The 19,901-nt window shown below is 39.0% G+C and overlaps 1 protein-coding gene across 2 annotated transcripts in view; it reads left to right on the forward strand.

The window, feature by feature from the left end:
- The window catches only part of TNNI3K (TNNI3 interacting kinase), a 300,692-nt gene that overhangs the window by 246,677 nt on the left and 34,114 nt on the right, over positions 1-19,901 (forward strand). For both annotated transcript variants that reach the window (XM_087866002.1, XM_045802016.2), the window contains 2 exons: positions 2,038-2,097; positions 4,947-5,116. In XM_087866002.1, coding sequence (XP_087722128.1) covers positions 2,038-2,097; positions 4,947-5,116 — 230 coding nt within the window. The remainder of the gene's footprint in view (positions 1-2,037; positions 2,098-4,946; positions 5,117-19,901) is intronic.

A 19,901-nucleotide genomic window follows, 5' to 3' on the forward strand; every position in this document is an offset into this window, starting at 1 on the left:
ATAGGCTCTCTAAGCAGTACTGAGGGTCCACCTCAGGTTAGAGGGACATGATTTTGAAGTAAGACCAGTCAGGATGGATTTAATCAAGATAGGGATTTTTTTTTCCCGAAAGTGCATGATAAGGCAAGGGGGCTGAGGCTATATGGAAGAGAGTGATTATGATTGCCAATGAAATCTAAGTTAAAGAAGGGAGGAAACAAGGTGAGCAAATGCCAGTGAAAAGATATAAGATGAACAGGCAAACCATAAGAGACTCTCAACTATAGAGGATAAACTGAGGGGTGATGGAGGGAGGTGGGTAGGATGGGCTAAATGGGTGATGGGCATTAAGGAGGGCACTTGTGATGAGCACTGGGTGTTATATGTAAGTGATGAATCACTAAATTCTACTCCTGAAACCAGTATTACACTATATGTTAACTAAGTCGAATTTAAATAAAAACTTGAAACAAAAAAAAGAAAGAAAGAAAAGATGGTAAGATGGACAAAAAAATAAGAAAGATATATTAGATAATATGTAGGTGAGTAGATAGATGCAGGCATATGTATATACATAGAACAATATTAGCATAAACACGGTTTTTAAGGCAGAGGGATAGATACATGGAGGTTTATTAAATTGTTCTCTAATACTTTAGGGTATATTTGCAAAGGTTCACAGTAGAAAGTTGGTTTCTTTAAGGTGACAAGATGGTTCATGTGGTTCAAGATTGTTGGAGTCAGGGTTCCAGAAGAAGTAAGCTAGACAGGAAGAAGATTGAGCCTAGATAGTGATCTGATGGAAATTGACAGGATGGAAACATGGAAGGGTTGCAGACCTTGTTAGGCCCCAGGAGCTAAGTGACTACCAGGAAGATCGAGTGTAAGGTCAAGGCAGAAGAGGAGGCAAAGGAACCCAGAAGTCAGGCCATTGAGTTGCACGGATAATAAAAGCACTTAGTAGTGTTAGCGTGATGGGAGCCAAACACTAAAGCCTTCAAAGAATGAGGGACAGTGACTGGTGGAATAGCTTCGTAAACTGGTGATTTTTAGAAGAGAAGCCATTTAGAAGTTGCAATGACAGAAAGGAAGACCCAGAGCTCCACTCACCCCATCTATACCCCCACCGACCTAGAGGTACCAGGAATAGGCAAGAAAAAAACAGCTTTCACTTGAGAGGGCTTGGGGGAAGCAGTGTCCTCAGGGGAGGGCTAGATATTAAGGGAGAAATTGTTGTACTAAGAATCTAAATTAGTTACTGCGCCTGAATGTTAAAGTGGGCTAGCCACCTCCTGGCAGTAGAAGTTTCATAAAGGAGGAATGATAGGTTGTACAGTCCCTGGGAGCCGACAAAAGGAGGCATATAATTTCTTCCAAGGGGAACAACATTTGCTAAATTCCCAGCATTTTTTCCATAGATCCATAATCGTCTTTATATCCTGAGCAACCAGAACGAAGTTTGAAATATAATCAGAATACAATAAATGTTTGTTTAACCAAACTCATCTGACACAGAAGTTCATAATGAACAATGTCTTTAATGGCAGCTTTTGAATATAAAAAGCTTATCTTAACCCCTAAAATAGGGCATAGTCCTGAGGTTTCCATTGATCTTAGCTTTGAGTCTGAGATGGCATTTTCAAAATGAAGCTAATTGTAAAGTTTGTTTAGCAGTTCTTCTCCCACAGACAGTGTGTAGTATATTATAAGGCACTGAGATAGTTAACAGTTTTTAGTATTCACTTTTATTCTTTCATTTTGAAGAGGAAAACCTGCCATTTAAAAGCATGCAAAGCTAATTAAAGCTTTTCCACTATTTCATTATCTGAATGTAGTTGCAAATTCTGACTTAAAACTCTTATCAGAAGGAAACTCAACATCCCTCCCTGAACAGCAAATGAACATTCAATTAACACTTCAATACAAGTGTATCTTAAATAAAAATATACTTTATTGTTAATCTCATTCTTTACAAATGCAAATACCCAATTTTAAAATCCAAAGAGAGTTGCCTCCTTTTTATTCGTTGGGGGAAAAAAGTCTTTTCTTTATTTACAGGGAAGACCTGAATTTTCTGAAGTCGTTACCAAGTTAGAAGAGTGTCTCTGCAACATAGAGGTAAGAACTTTAGCTTCTGAAATATGTCCATAAAAAAATCTTGAATATCCAAGGGTGTTGGGGCATGGGTAAGGTGGTGCATGTAGAAAGTAGGTATGAAGATCCATAACTTCATTCATATATTTACACTGTTCATTAAGTTTCTAGGGTGGACTGACTGAATTTATAGGGACAAAGGCAAATTCAGCACAAATTTGGGCCTTCCAACAAATATCAGTCAGGCAAATGGGCACAGGCAAGCCCAGCTTGAAAAAATTAATATGTAAAAATTTGAAAATACAGCAAATATGTTAGAAGGTAATTATTTAAATCAACTTTTTTCCATACAAAAGTTCCTACGTACAGTGAAACGTAAGTTAAAATATTAAGCCACTGTCTATGCTCAATAAGAAAGGGAAATTATCACTAAAATTAGTGCATAAATTAATTGGGATGCATTGCTTTATACCGCACATATGTTGCATAAAGTGATATATGTTGGTAATCAGCCTAATGGAATTTTCTTCCCTTAATATCAAGGAGCTGTTTGCTTTAATTTTCTCTCTAATTGCCTTAATTTTCTATACACCTGGTCAGGAGATAGCATTTGAAAATAAGCAAGGAAGCTAACACATGAGCACTAATTCAAAAATAATAATATATTCCCAGTGCAAATGAGTGCTGCAAGAGACAAGGGTGGACATCACACATATAGGCTCACAAAACATGTGCAGCTGATGGGAAGGAGCAATACAGGGGAAACAGCATCAACCTGAGATTGCATAGCTAAATCCCAAAGTGGAACCATCCATTTTTTTTACCCTAAAGAAAAAAAAATCTCAATTTAGAGTCACTAGAACCCAGTGTATTGGGAAAGGGTTCCAGGTCTTCAAGTGCAGCGAATGGCTGTCTCATAACTCTTCAATGGAACTTCTAAAAAGGAAGCCTTTTATGTAGGAGGCGGCTTCAGTCTTTGGACATTAAATGTCTATCCCCTTCTCTTCAATCCTAAAACCCACAAAGCAGAGAAAAGTAGTAGTAGTATAATTGGTGGGGCTTTAGCGGCCCCTACCAACAGGAGCATCTGCCAGAGGCCTTGAATCTTGAAAGACACTTTTAAGGCTTAAGTTCCAAGTGTCCTCCCACTTTGAACCTTTGTGTTTCACAGGGCAAAACTGCTCCAAGCCGGGGGATATGGCCAATTAGATGAGCAAGTAGATTCCAGAAACAGAGACAATGGTAGGGTCTCCTAAACTAGTATGGCTTCTTACATTGACCGAGCCTCTTAGCACAATCTCTGCCAGTAGAGAAGATGAATAGCTATATGCAAAGGAACTTGTCGGACTGAGCAGCACTAAATAATGGCCCAGAATCAGCTTTAAGGGGCTTGCTTTGTGGAATGCCGTATCTTGGAAGTTAAAACGGTAGGGCATGTCTGAAAGCCTGAACGTAACCTCACATACCAGAGTCAAAGAACAGCAGTAAGAATATCGCATGGTGGCTGTATGGCTTGGGAGCATCACGCATGTTAGCAGATGATAAGCTTTTTGGGAGTTAGAATGCGAAGTAGCTGTCTTGCCACAAAATAAAGGGTGGGTATCGTTGCTCTCTCTTCTGACATGGCCCAACGAAATAGTACCCAGTTGTGTCCTTTTAAAGGGATAATTATAACTGGAACACAAATTTCAGGGGAGAGAGATCAGAATGATGAATGGCTTGAAAATCATGTATGTGAGAACCAGTTAAAGGAACCAGAGATGCTTGTCCCAGAGAAGAGAAAATTCAGATGAGCCCAAGAGCTGTTTTTTAAACATCTGAAAAATGATCATATGGTAAAAGGATTGGCCTTGTTCTCTATGGGCCAACAGATGGAAATGAAGTGTAATCATGGTTTGGTTTTTTAGGAGAAAGAACTTTCTAATTGTCAGAGCTGTCCTAAGATAAATGAACAGCTCTGGAGGCAGTGAGGTGTCCCCATCACTGGAGACTCCCCATCAGCTTGCATAACTAACTTGAAAAGGAGGCACAGAAGAGATTCAATCATTGAAGAGTTTGAAGGTTCATTTCAACACTGACATCACATGATTCTCAGAGCTTTACTTAGTAATGTCTTGGCTACTCTGAAGAGCCTAGAATTTACATATATTTTATTTTTAAGCCAAAATCTACTGTCAACATGTCTTATGAAATTATAATGTCAGAGCACTAGTGTTCTCAGTTGGGTTAGGTAAACAGCAAGGTCGTCAGAAATTCAAGAAAACTACTCTCCTATTTTTTTTTTCTTCTCTTTCTCATTTTCTTCCCTCAAACTCTTCTATTTTCTAGCTACACTTAACTATTTGTAACTATTTTTAAAAATTCTCCCCCAACAACTCTCTTTAGTCTTCATGCTTGCCAGACATTAAAGCATCCTTCATTTTATAAAAGGGATATATTCTTGGGAAAATGTGTAAATTCATTTTACATAAAGGAAATAATTTCATATAAAGGGGATAATTTTAAGCTACAGTTTAAAGGAACTCTGCCATGAATCTCATCACCATAGTGAAAAATGTAATCTTTTAACCATTAAATAATCGCCTTCTAAATATCCATGTTATGAATCTGATTTGAGCATACCATGTTTTCTGAAAGATGAGTATAAGTTGAATGGGCCAGCTCTCAGTATAGAACTGGGTCAAAAAAGCAAATTAAACTAGCCATGTGTTGCCATCAGAGGCCGATAGGAAAAGCCGGAAGCAAGCTGAGATGAATAGAAATTAAAATACGAGAGATCCTAGAATAGAAAGCTAAAATAAATCCGTATTCTATTCTATGCCTTAAGCCTGTTGGATTTATGAAAGGATTGAAACTACCCCTTCTTCACTCAGCTGATGTCTCCTGCATCAAGTAACAGCAGTGGGTCTCTCTCACCTTCCTCTTCTTCTGACTGCTTGGTGAGCCGGGGAGGGCCTGGACGGAGCCACGTGGCAGCTTTAAGGAGTCGTTTTGAATTGGAATATGCTCTAAATGCAAGGTCCTGTGCTACCTGGTCCCAAAGGTGAGTGACAATCTAAGCAACAATCTCATGGTCCAGTTAACCCAATTTGGTTAGTATCAGTGGGGGATTTACCACCCTTATGGCAAACTTTGAAGTAAGAGTTTTAGCCCATTTTTCTTATAATCTATTAATGTTATGAGACCAAAAAATAAAAATTTCATTATTTATTTGTTTAAGATTCCTGAGTTGCAAGTAACAGCAGTTACCTCTAGCTTAAGTGAGAACTGTCTAGCTACAACAACAAAAGGATTTATTGAAAGTATTTTGGGGTTATCTTATGGCATCCAAGGAAGGGTTCCTTGCGTAGGAACCAAGAAACAGCTTTGAGGATCTGAGCACCAAAAGTTCAGCATACCAAGGATGACCCTACGACCCAGCAATTCCATTCCTAGGTATATACCCAAAAGAATTGAAAACAGGTACTCAAACAAATACTTGTACTCAAATGTTTATAGCAGCCCTATTCACAATAGCCAAAAGGCAGAAACAACCCAAATCCATTAGCAGATGAGCAGATAAACGAAATGTGGTATGCACATAATAAAATATTCTTCAATCATAAAAAGGAATGACACACTGATACGTGCTGCCACAGGGATGAACCTGGAAAATACGCCTTCATGTGGAAGATCACATATTATATGATCCTGTTTATATGAATATCCAGAATAAGCACGGGAGTCAGGTCAGGCTGCCCTAACAAAACACCGTAGACTGGATGGTTTAAAGAACAGAAGTTTATTTTCGCACTGGGGAGGCTGACAATCTGAGATCAGGGTGCCAGCACGGTCAGGCTCTGGTGGGACTTACAGATGCCCACCTTCCTGGCTTACAGATGGCCGCTTTCTCACTGTCTTCTCATGTGGCAAAGAGAGTTCTGCAATCTTTTCACCTTTTTATAAAGGCACCAGTCCTGTCAGGTCACGGCTTCACTCTTCTGACCTCATCTAACCTTAATTGCCTCCCTGAAGGCCCTGTCTCCAGTGGTCACATAAGGGGGTTAGTGCTTCAACATAAGAATTTGGTGGGATGGGGACACCACTCAGTCCATAGTAGGTAATATGTAAATCCATTAAAAAATTTTTAAAAATTAAAAAATAAAAACAAAGCAGACTGGTAGTTGCCAGAGGCTGGGAAGGGAGAGAAATTAGGAATGAACGTCTTACTGAGTACAGGATTTTATTTGGGGGTGAAGAAACTATTTTGGAACTAGATAGAGGTGGTTGTAAAGCACTGTGAATGTACTAAAGGCCACTGAATTGTTCACTTTAAAATGATTAATTGTATGTTATGTGAACTTTACCTCAAAAAAAAAGAGCAAAAAAAAGGGGGGAAAAAACAAAGCAAAACAAAAAAATCTTAAGTGAAGGAGCAAGTCAGAAAAAGAGACAAAAAAAAGTTCAACATTCTTCCATCGTGAGCTCTACCATTTACATGCCCCAGTTCCCAATAGACAGTCTCTTTGTCTCTCAGCTTAATTGCAAAGTTTCTAGGGGAGATATCTGTTATGTATTGCCATAATAATTCTCTGTAAAATCCATACCAAAATTCAAGGATATATAATCATAAGTATTTATTTCTTGCTCATGTGTCTGTGAGCTGGTTGTAGGTGACATGACTGAGCACTGAGATTTTATCCACGTCTATCCCACATATCTGTCCCTATCTTTGGACCAGCAGCTACCTGAGACATGTTCTTCTCATGGACAAAGGCTAGGAACTCAAGAGGACAGGCCCAACTTCACAGGCCCATTTAAAGCCCATGTTCAAGTTGCACCCTATGGCATTCTGTGGGCAAGTCACAAGGGAGAGAAAATATATATACTCAACCTCCAGTGGAAGGAACTGCAGAGTCACTTGGCAAAGGGCATAGATAGAGAAAGCATAATGAATTAGGAATAAATGCAGTCTGCCCTGAGAGAGAATGAGATTGGCCCTTTTTGGATCAAATGGCCACCCCTGGTCTAAGCAAGTATGGCTGGACTGGCAGTAGGGTCATATTTCATTAATATAAACATAAATATATATATATATATATATATATATATATATATATATATATATATATATATATATATATATATATATATATATAAAATAAACCCCTATTCTGGATGGGGAACAGAAAAGCCAGTCACTTGTGAGCTGGGTGGATACCATAGAAAGCATACACTGCAACCCATGGAAATCTGGAAAAACTGGCTTAAAATCTCTGTTCTTTCGCATGAGCTCCAGAGGATTTGCACATGAGTTGCTCTGCATGTATATTCATACACACGCATAAATGCCTCCACACTCACTCGCACATTCCATCATCACAGTAAACTTTTTATCCTGAAGGTGGAGAAAGATTATTTGGAGTTAGCGAGGCTCTTACACCATACACAAATGGCTAATGTTGCTTTTTTAGCTATAGTTATTATATTCTTAGTCTAACGAAAGAGTTGCAGCTGCAGCTATGAAGAGATGGGACTCTGAATCATGAAGCCTTTAATCTACAGAATGTCATAAAATTAAGTACTAGTAGGTTTGATTGATAACCAGGCAAACTGGACACAATTCTTTATTAGATTCCAGTCTCTTATATAATTTCATAAGAGACCCATAGGCCAAGATGAGATTAGGTTCAGTCACAGCATCGTCTCCTAGTTCCATCTGCTCTTCTTATTCTTTACTTGTGGTTTTAAAATTAATCCTCTGAACAGTCAGACTTTGATATTTCCAAAGCACAGTCACCTGAAGCCTGTCTACTTTGAAGCAGAGGTTAAGAGCGTGAGTTGTGGAATCATAAGACTTGAGGTTCGATCTCAGCTTTGCCATTTGCCAGCCCAATGACCTTGGACAAGTTACTTAAGTTTTATACATAAAATAGAAATAATAATACCAGCTTTTAGGATTGTTGTTGAGAGAGGCAGTATTGTCAGAGGAGTGATTGATTATAGATGACAAAAAATACAAGTTCCAGTAATGTCAGTAAGTCATAACACCTTACAACACATAGACGGCTACACAGCATGGGAGGCACAGCTGCAGTCCCAATAGGGCCTTCAAGAACCCAGAGAAATATACCACCGCTCATAAAACTGCCCAAGTGGGGTAGGAAAAACCCATCAGGCCCTTTGAGGTGTTCCTTTTGATAGTCTCATAACATTTCTTATAGCTTTCTGGCCCTTCACAACTGTTATAGAACTCTGCTAAGTCTTTGTCTCTCTACTTGGTTCAGATTTCTCTTAACAATATAGTACATCCTGAGTATTTGCTGAAAGGGTCCATCAAAGGTCCGTTTGTTAGTTGTACCAGTCCCTCTAGCAAGTTCAATCTCTGGACGGCTTGAAATCAACTCCAGAAATAGGTAAAGCATTCTGCTAAGCTGTAAGATGTACTCAGGTAGGAATCATGTGTATTTTATTCATAACCATATCCCTAGTATCTAGCAGCATGGCTGGCATAAAGTCGATATGTAACAAACATTTGTTTCATAGATAAAGAATTGGATAAATGGGCTCAATAAATCATAATTATTATTAATTCAGAACATAATCAGTGAAAAAGCTTTAACTATTTTTGCTATGCTTCCCACGTATAAACCTGTCACTACTGATTGCCTGCTGCATGCTGGGCACTATTTCAGACCCTTTGAGGAGTCATCTAAGTAAGCCTCAGGAAGTAGGTATTCCAATTTTGATAGATGAGGAAACTGAGCCTGGGGAAGAAATAACTTTCCTAAGTTTCTGGAGGCAGAGCTGGAATTCTCACCCAAGACTCCTCTGTGCTTTCTGAGTGTCTCTGGCGCAGGAGGTGGCACTTTTCAGAAGCTTGATATATTTTGCCAATACTTGTGTTTGCTGGACTTCTTCCAGCTTCTTCTGGAAGCCAGTCAGGGAAGGAATTCAGCTACTTCTCCTCCGCCTGCCTTTTCAGCTTTTATTATGAAAGACAGAGCAAGTGAGACCAGAGATCAATAGGTTCTTAAAGTCAAAGAGCCTGAGGATACGGGAAAGGAGCAACTTCAGCAGGGCCCGGGGTTCAACAGCCTGGAAGACAGTGGCTCGCAACTTTGGCTGCACATGAGAATCACCTGGGGAACTTTTACGAGTACCAATGCCCAGGGCCAATTACACCCAAACCCATGGGGGTGGCACCCAGACATCAGAAGCTTTTAAAGTTTCCCGGATGAAAAAAAAATAAATACATGAAAATGAAGTTTCTGAAATGATTGCAGCGTACCCCCAAGTAGGAGAAGCCGGCTAGAAGGGAATGCCGCAGTGCTAACCTGCCAGTCACTTTGGGGAAGGGCATGCAACCAGTGGGATCCACGAAGAGGAAAGTGAGGGCAGACATAAGCCAGCAGCTGTGACCAAAGGACACCATTTTGAAGCTTGATTACCTGTGGGGTCTCTCCTAGAAATCCTTACAGTGTGCTAGTAACTGCTGATCGGAGGGACATTCTAACTTGTCAAAATCACACAAGGTGTAATTTTTAGCCTGGCATCACCCTTTTAAAATACAGGTACAAGATTTGGCCTGTGGTTCTGACTAACGTATGCTCCCAATTCTGGGCCTCCCAGCCGTCCGCAATGTCTTAGAAATGGTACATTTATTTTTCAGTTTGGGGTTATGAAGTTCACAGCCTGTAGTTTTATAACACGTGATTTGATGGCGGTTTTGGTTGTTTTTTATTTGCATATTTGTTTTTAATGATTATTGTTTTCCTTCATAAAATAAATGTCAAGGTGGGAAATTGTCAGATTACTTTCTCCACAAGTAACGGGGACCTACTAGCTCCCACTGAAACCACAAATTGTCGCAGTCTGAGATTGAGGAAGGCTCTCCTGAAGTAACTGCCTCTTTTAAAATATTTTGTGTCTCCAGATATATTTGGAAAACTAAGCATGTGGCACTTGCTCCTCCCACTGGGTATGAAATCTCTCCCATCTTGTACATGGATTACATCATATAAATTGAGAAATGACAAAGTGATACACAACCTTTCGGATGCGAAAACCAATTAGTGTTTGTGTGGGGCTGGGCTCTGAGAATAGAATGCTGTGACCTAGTTAGCTGTCCAGGAGACGAAAACCAGAGATGCAGGGACTGCAACTGTAAAACACATAGATTTGGAATTAATTTCTCACATTACGAAAGGGTCCATCAAAGGGTTCCTTTAAATAGAAAGCTTGCCTAGTGCACTTGGAATGCAATTCAACTTATAAAAGTTGAATGTAAGTTATAACATTTTAATTTACACATAGTTTTTCCGGAATGCAGCAACTGTGTAAGAGGATAGCACCCTGAAACTGATGTTCTTAGGAGGAATGAAAAAAAGGAGAGTGGTGAGGGGATTGTGGCCATTTGCTGTCCTGGAGCAAAATGTTTATCAAGTAGGAGCAACAGCGGCTCCTCCTTGTCACCAAAGGTCAATACTGCCCTTTTTAGTCTACCACCTCTCCATACTTCTTGTGCTGACACTTCCCTCAGGCTCCTTAAATGCGCTCTTTTCTTTCACACCCTGTCTCATCCCCAGTTTATTTCTCTTGCCCCAGCTCACCACAATCAGCAGTCCGAACAGCAAGCCTGTGACCACTTTAAACTCCTCCTCCCTTGCTTCTCTTATCTTCATGAGTTTTCTTGTGATTTCATGCAATCCATGGCTCCAGCCTCTCTCTCTCTCTCTCTCTCTCTCTCTCTCACACACACACACACACACACACACGCACACACACACACAGAGTTAACCCCCAGTCCATATGTCCCACCTTGACCACTCTGCTTCCTTTGTCTTTAACTTCTCTCCCATTCTAGCTTCCTTATGATCTGAATCCACTTAACCCTTACTGCCAGCAAATAACTCTCCTTCTGTAAACTCCAATTATATCATTACCTTACTTTAAAACCACCAATAATTCTCCATTACCTCTAAAATTAAGTGAAATTATGTCATCCTGGAATCCCAAATGATCAACGGTACATTTTCCAGCGATACCTCCCACTGAGCATCTTATGTCCCGGTGGTTCTAAGCAGAGAGATACTGTCATTTCTTCTCTTCTCAAATGAGTACTGAACTTCCTACAGTGTTTTGGACAATCCCATGAAATAAAGAATTATCCTGCACAAAATAGCAATAGCATCCCTGGTAATGCATACTATAGACAAATTAGAAGTTCTAGTATATCCCACACGTACCCCGTGTTTAACCTACTGTCAACCTATCCCCGTATCCTATATTTTTTAACCTTGACACCCTGCCCAATCTTGTCAAAGTATTAATAAGCCGTCAGTAGTAGCTCAGTCAGCTTAGTCACTACGTCATAAGGAAGTCCTTTCTGAGGCTACCCGACCCCCACCTATGCCTTACCAAAGGCCACAGCATTTTGTGCCACTTTCTGTACTTATATTATTTTGTCTTATAATTATTTATTTTTAGCTCATAAATACTTTAAGGACAGAAATTGTCTTCTCTTTTGTTTTTATTCAGGTGCCTACAATATCTCATTTATAATTTAACTGTATGTGGTGAATACTAAATATATTTATTTATGATAAATTAGAGGAATCATTAGTTGGACTATGAATGCCATACTTTGTATTTCTGCATTTTAAGTGAGTAAAACTCTGGCACTCACAGTTTTTGATCTCTACCTTCCTATCAAGTTCAGATATGTTCTTATCCAAAATAATGAACCACCAGATAATTCAGACTTTTTTCTACACCACTCTATCACTGTTAGAGCATTAAATGTCTACCTATTTCTCTTTAATGAACAAAAGGATAGAATGGAGGTACCTGAACTGTGTGAGGAGAGAAGCGACTGATACATTCATTCCCAGTGTGTTACAAAAGAGAGAGACAGAGAGAGAGATTGCTTTTTGTTGAGGTAGTTAGGAGAGGTCTCAATGAAGAGGCAGATGATGGAGATGTGGTCCAGGTATAGAGAGAGAACAGGATGAACAAACAGGAAATAATGATTGCAAACTTTCTTTTTCTCCTTTCCTAAAAAAAATAAAATAAAAAATAAAATACAAAGGCATCCCTTCCCAACTGATGTGTAATAGTATTCTTTTATTCATCAAGGATCTATATTTAGATAGATCTGTTTTCAGTTTTTCTACTCTGTTCCATTGGAATATTTGTTTATCCCTATGTCAATCATACACAATTTTAATTACAGTAGCATTTTTAAAGTCTTGATATCTGGTAGCGTATGTCTCTTCTTGGCTATTCTTGATTTTTCTTGGCTTTAACTCTTCCATATAGATTTTATAATCAGTTTGCATTTTCTATACACAGAAAAAAAATAAGATTTTGATTATAGATTTTTTTCAAGTTTATTTTTTATTTTTTTAGTAATCTCTATACCCAGTGTGGGGCTCAAACTCATGACCCTGAGGTCAAGAGTCTCATACTCTTCTGAATGAGCCAGGCAGACACCCCAGATTGTAGATATTTTAAACCCATAGATCGATATGGGAAGATCTGACATCTTTATGATATTGGGTCTCCCCGCCATGAACTTAGTGGATTTTTGTATTCATTTAAATGTTCTTTAATATCTTTTAGTTAGATTTTATAATCTTCTCTGTAAGGTTCTTATATACCTTTTGTCATATTGATTGTTACATTCATTGATTGCTGAAATAATTTGAATTCATTGCTACCATATTATTTTATTCTCTCTAGTTTTGTCTTTTTTCTCACCCTACCCATTTTTGTTTTTCTTTGGATTCTTTGAATATGCACTGTTTTTCTTTTTTTTTACTTTTAAAAACTCGTATTTTTTATTTAAATTCAATTTAATTAACATATAGTGTATTATTGGTTTCAGAGGTAATTTAGTGATTCATCAGTTGCATATAACACCCAGCACTCATTACATCAAGTGCCCTCTTCAATGCCCATCACCCAGTTACCCCCATCCCCTCACCCACCTCTCCTCCAGCAACCTCAGTTTGTTTCCTATAGTTAAGAGTCTCTTACGGTTTGTCTCCCTCTGTTTTCATCTTATTTTTCCTTCCCTTCCCCTATGTTCATCTGTTTTGTTTCTTAAATTCTGCATATGAGTAAATATCATATGATATTTGTCTTTCCCTGACTGACTTATTTCACTTAGCATAATACCCTCTAGTTCCATCCATGTCATTGCAAATGGCAAGATTTCATGCTTTTTGATGGCTGAGCAATATTCCTCTGTGTGTGTGTGTGTGTGTGTGTGTGTGTGTGTGTGTGTGTGTACACACCACATCTTCTTTATCCATTCATCTGTTGATGGACATCTGGGCTCTTTCCATATTTTGACTATTGTGGACATTGCTGCTATAAACATTGGAGTGTATGTGCCCCTTCGAATCACTATGTTTTTATCCTTTGGATAAATACCTAATAGTGCAATTGCTGGGTTGTAGGGTACCTCCATATTTAACTTTTTGAGGACCCTCCATACAGTCTTCCAGTGTGACTGTTCCAGTTTGCATTCCCACCAACAGTGGAAGATGGTTTCCCTTTCTCCACATCCTCCCTAACATCTGTTGTTTCCTGAGTTGTTAATTTTAGCTTGAATATGCACTGTTTTTCTATTCTTGGTGGGTGCCTAGAAACTTTAACATATTTAACTTAACAAATTCTGTATTTAACATATTTGTTATTAAAACAAAAGATCTCCCAAAGGGTTTTGGAGCATTTTAGTTGCAAATCATTCTCTCTTGAATTATATGATATTTCTATTATTTTAGTTTCATCATGATTTTTTTAATTCTACATCTTAGATATTATTTTAATTGTTTTATCCAACTATGGTTCATTTAGACTTACCCATATTACTGCTTCATTATTAATTGCACTGATATTTCACACTTTCCTCCTAGATCATTTTCCTTTTCCTCAAATATATCTTTAAAAATTCCTTTAACATGACACTGTTAGAAGTAAACATGTGGGGGCACCTGGGTGGCGCAGTCATTGAGCGTCTGCCTTGGGCTCAGGGCGTGATCCCGGCGTTGTGGGATCGAGCCCCACATCAGGCTTCTCTGCTAGGAGCCTGCTTCTTCCTCTCCCACTCCCCCTGTTTGTGTTCCCTCTCTCGCTGGCTGTCTATCTCCTTCAAATAAAAAAATAAAATCTTAAAAAAAAAAAAAGAAGAAGAAGTAAACATGTGAAAACATGTTTTATTTTCCCTCTTTCTTGAAAGATACTTTAGTGAATATGGGATTTTAGGTGTTTGATTACTTTTCTCCTATACCTCCAAGATGTATTCAACATGTTTCTGACTTTCCTTGCTGCTGTTAAATTTTCATCTATGGATCTAATTATTTCTTTTATTTTCAATCTACCCTAAGCTGCTGTTAGCACTTCTCTTTGTCTTTGGTATCCTACATTTAACTATGGTGATATATAGTTTTAATGGATTTAATTTATCTTGCTTTGAATTTGTTGGGTGTCCAGCATCTGAGAATTGGTATCTTTTATACATTCTAGATAATCTCTCACCACTACCTCTTCTAATATTTCTGTGCCCCATCTTCTTATTTCCCCTTTCTGGAACTCAAGAAGTATTTTAGATCTTTTCATTCTATTTTCCACATTCCTCAATCTCTTTATATATATTTCCCACAATTTGCTTTTTCTATGATGCCTTCTGGTAATTTCTTCAAATCTGTCTTCCAGTTCACATATTCTCTTGGTAATAGGATTTAATATGTTGTTCGGTTCACTACATTTCAGTTTCAAGTTATTTCTAATTTCTATTCCATATCTAGAAAATGTGTGTGTGTGTGTGTGTGTGTGTGTGTGTGTGTGTGTGTGTGTGACAGTTTTGAAAGTCTCATGTTTCTTCCACATACTTTTAATGGATTATTTTCTTTCTTCAAACACATTTATTTTATATTCTATATCTGAATGTCTGTTATTTCTACTCTCTGCAGTCTTTATATGTCTAATTATGTAGTTCATTGTTTCTGCTAATTCTTGCTCCTGGTTTCATCATATATTTAGATTTGTGTTTCTTCTGTGGAAGAAACTTGGAACTTTATCTCCAGCAAGTTTTTTGGCCTTTATTTGGTGTAGGTTACTTCACAGATGTTTGTGTTTGCTCTTGCTAATCATATAGGTATACTAACGCCCCCAGGACCACTTCAAAACTTCCACTTGGAGTTTCTCATAAAACACATGCAGTACTATTTTCTGTTTTAAAACTTGGATCTTTGTGGACTATGAATGGGACTTCTAAGGGTAAATATTTCATTTTTTAATTTTTTTTTTCATTTACCTGGAGCCAAGGACAAAATGGACACTTATCCTCTGCAACTCTTTATGTAGAGTAGATTTTATTTTTCCTGGTTCACCTGGGGTTGTCCTTTGCAGATTTTAGCTTTACACCAGTGTTTCTCATCTGACCTCCCACCTTGCTTGAACCCAGGCTGTGTTTCCCCGTGTGTGGTTCAACAAAATTCAAGCTTTAGATGAACAGGAATCCGTATCTTCATAGCACTTACATCAACCTGCAGTTATAATTTTAGCCAGTCGTTTATTTTTTCATTGGTATCTACACCAACTAAATATCATGAGAGCATGAACTTCTTTTCTTCTTTTTGATGCTCTCTCTCCAGTACTTAAAACAGTGTCTGGCGTATGGTAGGTGCTACATACCTATCTGTGAAGAAATGATCATGCTAGGCCCTCGCAAACACTAATGCTGTTGGATCTTCACCACAGTCTTGTGAAGTAGGCCTCGTGGCTTCTGTTTTTCAGGTCAAACAAACTGAGACTCCAATGAGTTAAGTAATTTGTATGAAACTACAGTAGTTAATAGTTGAACTTGGGCCTGCTGGTAGAGTTTCCCTTATACCATGCTGTCTCTGGAGGCTCGGCCCGACCAGAATGCTTGAACCATCTGTAGGAAGCAGGAACTTGTATCGTCTGGTTTGGGCTTTGAGAATCAGCAGAGAGCTGCCTACCTCTAAAGTTCTGCCAGCTCCACTGGAACCTAGAGCACTTTCAGTCTGCAGCCAATACGACCTTTGATTGCAGGGAAATTGTCCCTTTTCACTCCGACTACCTCTGACACCAGCCAGTTTACCTCAGTTTATGCCTGCGCGTGACAGACCTTTACAATCCGCTGCCTGCACTGATATAGACGTAGCCTGAACATGGCGAACTCCATTTCTGCTGCACAGGCACCAGCTTGTCATGGCCCAAACCTGCCCTCTCGTCTTCTTTAATCATGTCTCTGGAAACCACCTGACTCGCTGGCCACATTTGAAAAGCCACAAAACCCAATCAGAACATATAAAAAGATAAACTCTTCCCTTCTAGACAACATGGGACCAGTTTTGAGGATAACTCTACTTTAGTATGATTCCTTTATTGAATTAAATACATTCCAAAACTAGGCCTCTTTTTTTCCCACTTCTTCATTAAATATATTCTCTAGTACAGTAGTCAGTTGCATTCACTGTATTTTCTTTTAAGGAATTTTTAGCTGACAATTTGGAGCAACAAATGGCCTATCTAATGATGAGGATTTCAAGAATTTTTTAATCCTGAAAATGAAAAGAAACACTGCCCTTTCTCACTCAAAAACACAACCTTCCAGCTGATTCCACTTAGAAACAATTTTAAGATTTATAAATGTAAGGAGACACTAGAAAGATAGCATCTTTGGTTCCTGAACTGTCTCTTTACTTACTAAAAATTGTTGATTTAAAACATGACATGTAAAGGATTTACAGAAGACCTCGGTGTGTGTCACAGCACAACAGCAGCATGTAACTCTCACTCCAGCAACGTCTTCTGAGCTTGTAGGAAGAGTTCGTCTTACTAAGTCACTTGGCAAGTTCTATGGGCCTTGCTCGCATTGTTTGTATAATGAGGAAAGTAAAACGTTGCTTGCCAAATCTAGGGACAAGAAAACTTTTTCTCAGGATATTTATCACCTCTAGGACGTGTGATTTTTGTGACATTCACTTGCTGAAGGTCAGTTATCAAGCTCATTAAGGGTCTGCACTGAAAATATATAAAAGCCAAAGGAGAGCGGCTAGAATCGAAGCAAGTGCCATAATGCCTGTCAGGTGCCTTTTATCTCTTTCTTGTTAAGCTCAAATCTTTTTGAGGTGGCCATAAATCTTTCTAATTAACAAAAACACAAAGTTTCTTAATGCCATAGGGTATGGGGTTGAGAAAGAAAACATAGAGTTGTTCACGTTGATATGAGGGTGTGAAAGTACTTGGTATACGTCCTCATTATGTCCCCAAATGTCATCTAATAAGAAGGAAAGATTAAAGAAAGTGGAGAGGGGTCTTGCAGGAAGTTAGAACTGTTTCCATGAAGGGCCAAATAAGAAGCATAACTCAATTTATAATTGTATACCTCTCCACCACAGCCCTAGGTGCCATACCCAAAAAGCACTACCGTGAAATCAGCAAACAATTCCCATTGGCACACACACACACACACACACACACACACAGTGGAAAGAAAACTATAAATCGATGGCTAGTGCCCTCTGCATTTTATGTTGCTGATATCCTACAAATCATCAGAACTGGAAATAGTCTGTGCTGAAATGTGATAGAGCTCTTTGTAAGAACTTCCTTTCAGCCCATGTGAACCCAGAGCAATCAATCTTATTAGAGGTTCTTTCCTAGTTGCCTTGCTCTCCAGCGCCACCTAGCAGTCAGTTGAGAAACCACACGTGGGGCCTCCAGCCCTTTTCGCTGCTGTACTGAGAGAGGCTTTGAGATTTCACACTGAACAAAGGCTGAACTCAGCCTTAGTTAGGAGCATGTGAAAGAATGTCATTCCTTTCCTTCAGGTCCTTGACTTTTAAAACCACCCTGAGTTGGAAACAGCCTTTTTCCACGAAAAATGTAAAAGAACATCAAACAAAATATCCCGTTCAGAAGAAGTGATGAAAATGGGAAATTAATAAGGGAAAATACGAGAAGAGCCCTCTGTGTGGAAAATCGACACCTTTTCATAAGTTTTAAGGACCTGCATTTATTGTCAGGCATAAAAGATTTACATGAAAAGAGTGAGCGAGTGACATATTTAGGTTACAACAGGCACTTGAGAGAGAATGAGATGCGGCTCTCGGTGTGGCTATTCTGACGCTGGATTTTCTTGTTCTTTCCTATCATCCTTCAACAGCGCTCGTTAGCAACCTAAAATGGGCTCCCTCGTAACCCCAAGGGTGAGCCGGCCTGCGTTTCCCTCTTCAAGCGTTTTGTAATACTAATTAACTAATTCCCAGCCACGGGAAGGGAACCTGCGAAGATGCGCCAGAGGCAAACTGCTAAATAAACGGTGACAGATTTCTCAGTTTTCAATTAGATGAAATGACATATTGGGACAGCGAATAGCCTGACTTCCTAACGATGAGAGTTTTATGAGTTTTGGGTTTGTTTTTTTTTTATTATTATTATTCCTGGAAATGAAGAGAAACCCTAGCACTTCATTCATAACCAAAACCGTGGGCCCAGGCTCACTCCTGCTACATCAAAGCCCACAGATCATGCCTTTGGCGGTGACTTTTGTGTATGACCGAAGGCAAACCTTGGCCCCAAAATGCTGCTTTTGAGACTGCTTCAGCTCTACTGAAATGTCTGACAGGACACAGCACGGGGACCAAAGAGAACAACCGGCCTAATTAAATCTGTACAGGCGGCTCTGAGCGCCCTTCCACAGCCGTGACTCCGGCTCCGGCCCCGCCCTGCTCCCTCCTGACTCCACTGTTTGTGCCCAGAATCTCTTGCTCGCATGGCAACTGTTGCTATGTTTGCAGTCATAAGAAGTGGGTGATGCTCGTGTCTCTGTAATGATTCAGATACAAGAGCAATGATTTCTAAATAGATTTCTGAAGCAGCTCTTACAATGGCTCTGCACAGCTTAACAGGTTTAATTCCTCATAGATGGGTTTTTTTTCTTTTCACGTTTTGCACCTTACATGCGGACTAATTCAAACCCCCGTATAATGCAAAAATGACAACATGCTTCCTTTTCCTTTGCTACTATTTGAAACAAAGTTTTTTTTTTGTTACAGAAGACATTTCACAAGTTATTGTTTCTTATTTATCTCCTTGGCAACTATGAGATTGAGTTTTTCTTGGTATGTAGGTAAACAGCTAAAACAAACTGAAAAAAATTGTGGGTCCAGACAAAAGGTAATTCCTGTATTAACCAAAGTGGAATGAAAAATCTCTCATTTTCTATTAATGAGCAGATGTTTTAAAGGCCTCAACTGCAAAGAAGTACGAAAAAGTCACTAATGGACGGATATGTTTATCTTCCTGAATCCTCTTCCAAAGAGACAGGAAAAAAAAAAAAAAAGAGGGAGGAACAAAGGAAGAAATCTTCATACTTTGGCCTCCACCAAGCACCTATTTTCCAGCCAGTGCTAAGTACCCCCTACTGAAAACTGGCTGCTAACACATCCTAGGCCCTCTGGGAGATAATAATTGAGATGAGACCCTATTCATTGACGGCGTTATTAACTTGGTCAAAAAGGAAAAGAGAAGACACATTATATATTTTGATCACTTACTATGTTCCAGATACTATTGTGCATTTTTTCTTTGCCAGTCATATCATTGACTTATCACAACTCTTCCACAAGGTAGGAATTATTTATCAGTATTCTACAAATGAGAAGACTGGAGCACAGAAAGGATAAATAGCCTGCCCAAGGCTTTGCAACTAGTAAACAGCAGGGCCAACACTGAGCCTAGATCAGTCTGACTGCAAAGCCCATGATCTTTTGACTACGTGCTGAGCTGCAGCATTGTGAATCGGAGAG

Source organism: Ursus americanus, chromosome 12, assembly GCF_024610735.1.
Source record: "Ursus americanus isolate L20-20 chromosome 12, mUrsAme1.1.p, whole genome shotgun sequence".
Lineage (NCBI taxonomy): Eukaryota > Metazoa > Chordata > Mammalia > Carnivora > Ursidae > Ursus > Ursus americanus.